General features: G+C 34.7%; 1 protein-coding gene across 1 annotated transcript; it reads left to right on the plus strand.

Moving 5' to 3' along the window:
* Nucleotides 1-402: 402 nt before the first annotated feature.
* On the plus strand, nucleotides 403-1918 carry LOC100265336 (short-chain dehydrogenase reductase 2a). The gene is made up of 2 exons (XM_002265856.4): nucleotides 403-586; nucleotides 1023-1918. Exons 1-2 carry the CDS (start codon nucleotides 501-503, stop codon nucleotides 1846-1848), a joined length of 912 nt encoding a protein of 303 aa, XP_002265892.1. The 5' UTR covers nucleotides 403-500; the 3' UTR covers nucleotides 1849-1918.
* The last annotated feature ends 4154 nt before the right edge of the window (nucleotides 1919-6072 follow it).

A 6072-nucleotide genomic window follows, 5' to 3' on the forward strand; every position in this document is an offset into this window, starting at 1 on the left:
ATTTCCAGTTAGAGTTTACTCTTGAGAATTAGTTGAGATAGCAATGGATGTCTTCGTCATTTTTTCATCCAAGAGACTAAAAAATAGTAATAGCGAACATAAAGAGAAGAGATCTCGGGATTTGACTATATATGAAGTGGCATGATTCCTCGAAACAATGGAGAGTTGTTTGGTCAAGGAAGTGTTGCATTGGAATGGTCTACATGGCGAAAATGTCGAAGGGTGTTTTTGTAATTGGAGAGATGAGGAAACATGGCCTTGAGGGGCAAGCGAGGTTTAGGCAGGCCCTTGATGGTGAGGGGGATTGGTAGAGGAAGTTACCTTGAAATGCATAACAGTCCAACCACGCCACCTGTTGGCTTTATGTGTCCAACACTGCCTATAAATCTCTTCACTTCCCCCACCAACACCATCCCTTAATTCTTACCTGCCTCTTTCTCTATCTCTCTCTATCCCTTTCTCTCTCCGATTCTACACATTTCTCTTTAGTGCATTTAGCGATGCCTGTTCCTATAATGCCTGAGAAATCCTTTCAAGGACTTCATGTTTTGGGAAGAGAAAATAGTTCATATCCCTTCTATAATAGGTACTGACTCCCATATACATCTGTAGATCTTTGTCTCTTTTATCTTTTGTGGGTGAAACATGAGTCATAGTTCAACATGGTCTTCAGAAGAATGTCTTCATCCGTATATTTATTTATAAGATCCAATATTCCATTGTTTCCGGCTGAAGCTTCGCCGGAACTACATGTCCATGGGAGGTTTGGTTTGCAGGCACAGCTAGCCAGCATATATCTTTATATTATTACATATGGGTATAACTTTTCTGAAGTAGTCAGACACTAAATAATAAAATACAAGTGTCAGATTAATATGTATAAAATAATTTATCATTAATCCTATTCCAGACAATTATATTATAGTTTACTGTTATTTATTTTTGTCTTTCTTCCTGCTGGAAAATGGGTGTGGCAGTTTTCAAAAAGCATCTCAATTAACTTTTGTTCTTGTATTGTATAGATTGGAGGGGAAAATTGCAGTTGTCACCGGTGGCGCTAGAGGGATTGGAGAGGCGACGGTGAGACTCTTTGCAAGACACGGTGCCAAGGTGGTCATAGCTGATGTTGAAGACACACTCGGAGCTGCACTTGCTAGCTCATTAGCTCCCTCAGTTACCTTTGTTCACTGTGATGTTAGCTTGGAAGAGGATATTGAGAACGTAATCAATTCTACGGTGTCCCGGTACGGACGCCTCGATATCCTTTTCAACAATGCTGGGGTGCTGGGAAATCAATCAAAGCACAAGAGCATAATTGACTTTGATATAGATGAATTCGATCAGGTGATGCGTGTGAATGTAAGAGGGATGGCTCTAGGAATCAAGCACGCGGCGAGAGTCATGGTCCCAAGAGGAATGGGATGTATAATCTCCACGGCTAGTGTAGCAGGAGTGATGGGAGGGCTTGGTCCTCATGCTTACACAGCTTCAAAGCATGCAATTGTGGGGCTGACGAAGAACACTGCCTGCGAGCTTGGGCGGTATGGGATTAGAGTAAACTGCATTTCTCCATTTGGGGTGGCTACTTCCATGCTTGTGAATGCATGGAGGAGCAGTGATGAAGAAGAGGAGGATTGCATGAATTTTGGGATACCATGTGAGAGAGAAGTGGAGAAGATGGAGGAGTTTGTGAGTGGGCTGGCCAACTTGAAAGGCCATATACTCAGGGCTAAAGATATAGCCGAGGCTGCTCTTTATCTTGCTAGTGATGAGTCCAAATATGTAAGTGGACATAACCTTGTAGTAGATGGTGGGATTACCACTTCGAGAAATTGTGTTGGCTTGTAGTTCAAATTAATTTCTCCTTTGTAATTCAATTTTTTCTTTCAATTAATGTAGGCAATTTACTTTGTTTTCATTTTTTATCATACTGAAACTTGAATCTTCCACTCTTCTTGTGCTTCTGACTGGAGATGTAACTGCAACTTGACACCCAAATTGCCTTTACAGCTGTCCCAAAACTTACATCATGCACTTAAAAGGTCAAAGAGGGTTACTTGATACAAAAAGTTGAGGTTAACCTTAAATTCCATCAAACTTTTCAATATGACAACACGATTTCATCAAATGGACAAGCAACTAAAAATGCTTACTGTTTTCCAAATTTATGGATCACAGATCATACCCTAAAACCGACGTAAATAATTTCATGAGTCAACTGGGTTTGATGAATAGACAGGGAATCGTGAAACAGGTGATTAATTATTTAATGGGTCATGAAAGAAGTGTTTGATTATTTAATTAAGATAAAGAATAACTAAATTGGGGCTGCTTATAGGTTTAGACAGGATCTTTCATCTTTGCAATGGGAACGGATTGCTTAATCGGTAAGCAGAAGCCAGCCACTATCACCACCTCCAATACAAATATTTTATGAATTATTCCAAGGAGAGAAAAGAAGAGATCTGATACACAGGTGAAAGGCTGTCATGATCGATCTTGAATGTTGGCATGTAACTAAGAGCTGTATGGATGACCCACAAACCCATCTCAAGTTTTGAACCAATGACGTGGATTTTTGAAGAGCAAGTGGGAGAAAAAGTTGCATCGAGAGACAGCCAGGAACGTAAAGACAAAGGCCCAAAGGCCATGGCATTAACACCAGAGGAGATAGCCTTTGTAACCGCGTTGTTCCCCTTTGAAAAACCTTTGGGTAGCGCCACGAGTCCATCTTGCTTTAGGAAAACTCTGACCACTACTTAATATATTGTACGGCGGCCTGCACCCATCCCTTCATTTTGGAGACACACGGTAATATTTCTAATAGTCTTATATGATTTCTTGGTGTCAACAAAAGATCAAGGAGATATTCAATGGGCTGAGATGTTCACACCACTAAAATTTCAAAAAGCAACCCAATATTTGTTAATTCTGTACACATTGATCACACCATTGGGCTGAGACGTGGCTGGAGCAGCTACCATAAGATGCAGTCCACCTCAAGCTCCGACAGCATGATCCTTGTAGATTGGGTCGGCGTCCACGTGATGAGGGTTCAACTTCAGGGGAGTCCTCTCTCTCTCTCTCTCTCCCCCTTATGGTGGCATCATAGGGAAATTAAATTTTTTTGAAAGCTTGTGGGGACTTTTGACAGTCAAACATTGGACTTCAGCATAACTTTAAGACTTGGAAGCTGTCAAAGTTGTCAAAGTTCGCACATTACCGCAACATGAGTTGTAAACCTCTGCTGTGTTACCAATATTCAAACTTGGACTTGTTAGATAGATTATTGGTACTTGTTTTTGAATTGAATTAGGTTTGCGTCTGCTTAATTTTTGAATTTATTGACTTTGGACTTCGGAAGCTAGCGAAAAGTCCTGCAATCTGCCCCCCTTCTTTAAGACTTTTTTTCGGAAGTGGACTTGCCTAAATTTTTGGAAGAATGACTTTCGGCACAGCTAGCCAAAGCCAATTTGCGCTCGTTCGTTTGTCCTTTCAGAAGGATGGCACTGCACCGGTTGAAAATGCCATGAGCATCTTTAATGTAAGATGAATAAATAATAATTTTTTAAATTCATTTTTTGGAATTAGTAATTAATCTTAAAATAACACTCCAAATTTAGCATGACACTCTAAAAAACCTAACTCATGAAAAGTACTTACACCATTGTTGGTTGAAGGACGATTGTCAATCTCCTAATCCACATAGGAAGCTGAGAAGAGTTTATTAAATAAAATGAAATAAAGATCTTCCTCCCATCATTTGTTGTTGATGTCGTTGCTCGTCTCCTGAATAACGGAGAAATATTTTCCTTAAAAACCACAATTTTTTTTAACAATTAAAAAATTAAAAATAAAAATAAAGAAAACTTTCCTGCTCATATGTGGAAAAACAACCCGAAAAAGGAAAAAACACAAGAAAATCAATTGTATTTGAAGGAACATTCGAATAGTCATATTGTTGCTTGTGGTTGGAGTGCACCATTACAAGCATTTTGCTATTATACCATAGAGGTATACCTCCACCATTAATCCTATTGCACCAAGATAATATCTCAAAGGAGGAGATCTATTTCAAAGACAATGATTATACACTTCATCCAATCCCAATAAATTTTCTTATTCATAATTTAATTTTGTCTTCTTTATCTATTCAAAATTTGATTTCTTGTCTTTCTATTCTTGTCTTGTATAGTAAGGTAGCCCTGATTTCAGGATAATTTTTAATAACTATATTCTAACAATTTTTAAGTAGATCTAAGACATGGATGCTTCCCTATAAGCACTAGTCTAACATATCACATCTAAGATATACCTCTTTAACGGGTTTTATTTTAAGAGATGGTAGGAATGTGTGTTCTTTGCCGTTGATGTGGTTAAACTAGAACGTCTTTTTATTTAACCTAAATTTAATGAATCCTCTAAAAATCATGTTAATTGCAAAAGAGAAAACAAATAAGTTTACCATGAAATCGTGAGTATCCTATCAAATGAATTGTTTGATTTTCACCGCTCTTTAAAAAACACAAAAGATAGATGAGAAAAATTGAATAAAAATTATGTTTTAAAGGATACAAGAATAAAACCTAAGGCAATTTTAGTTGATAATGATGTGATAATGCAATAGTTTCCTTTGAGATGAAAATGGTCGGTACTGTAAAAGATTAGGTGGTGGATTTTAGGGCTACCATACATGTGTTGATAAGAGTGTATTTACCTCCTACATTACAATAGAGGTTGGTAAGGAATCGATATTCATGGGTGACTCAAGGCCTTATGGTTGGCAAAGGAAAGGTGCTTCTCATGCTGATTTTAGGAAAAATACTTATTCTCAATAACATCCTCCATGTATTGGACATTCATTGCAATTTAGCGTTTGTCTCTTTTCTTGGGAAAACAAGGGCTAAGATCATGTTTGAGTATGATAAAATTGTGCTCACAGAGAATGGTGTATTTGTGGGAAAAGACTATTGTAGTTTAGGTCTATTCATGTTTGAGTATGAAGCATTGAATTCTCATGCTTTTATCTGTCATCAAGTGTTTTTATTCTTTTTTGTATTAGTCAACTCATGCAATCTAGGGGAGGGCTGAAGGAAGAATGTTAGGTCTCCTAATCCCACATCAGAAGTGGATAAGAGCTTTTTAGAAAAAGTAGATGTATTTTTTGAATTCCAAATTATTTTTAAAAATTATTAAACTCATTAATAAATTTAATACAAAAACATCCACTTGATTTAAAGTTCATTTTTCTAATAAGAATATATATATGTGTGTGTGCGCGCGCGCGTAAAAGAAAATCATTGTAAAATAATTTTCATCCATAAATTTTTTATATTAATGAGTTTATTATTTGAGTTTCAAATTATTTTTAAAAATTACTAAATTTGTTAATAAATACAAAGTATAAAGTCTTATTTAATTTAGAATTCCTTTGTTTAGTGAAAAATATTTGAAAAATAATGATTTTATGTAGAAAAGAAACAATAAAGTTTATTTTAAATTAATTTCTATCCATAAATATATAGTATTAATAAGTTTATTATTTGAGTTTTAATTAAACTTATAAATGAATCTAACCAATTAAGTATTGTTTAATTTTAAATTCATTATCCTAGTAAAAAAAATAAAAAAATAATAATTTTATGTAAAATAGAAACAATAGAGTCGTTATAGACCATTTTTTGTCTATAAATTTCTAATATTAATTGAACCACTATTTAAATTTTAAGTAATTTATAAAATTAGTAGACTTGTTAATAAATCCAACACAATAAATCTTGTTTAATTTAAAGTTTATTTGTCTTGTAAAAAAAATCGAAAAATAATGATTCTATATAAAAGAGACATAATAAAATTTTTTGTCCATAATTTTTTTTTTGCATTAATTGGATTATTATTTGAGTTTTGAATTATTTTTAAAAATTATTAAACTTATTAATGATCTAATGCATTAAGTTTTACTTAATTTGAAGTTTATTTGTATGTGTGTATATATATATATAATAAAGTCACTTAAAATAAATTTTGGTTTATGACTATAATTTTATTGAATTTCATGTTTTTTTAGCTTTA

The sequence above is a fragment of the Vitis vinifera genome, chromosome 8 (genome assembly GCF_030704535.1).
Source record: "Vitis vinifera cultivar Pinot Noir 40024 chromosome 8, ASM3070453v1".
In the NCBI taxonomy this organism is placed as follows: domain Eukaryota; kingdom Viridiplantae; phylum Streptophyta; class Magnoliopsida; order Vitales; family Vitaceae; genus Vitis; species Vitis vinifera.

Bases quoted from the DNA above. Each gene is read 5' to 3' on its own strand.
- LOC100265336 (XM_002265856.4), top strand. From the start codon at position 501: ATGCCTGTTCCTATAATGCCTGAGAAATCCTTTCAAGGACTTCATGTT. The intron at 587-1,022 runs GTACTGACTCCC...TGTATTGTATAG, and splicing joins TCATATCCCTTCTATAATAG to ATTGGAGGGGAAAATTGCAG.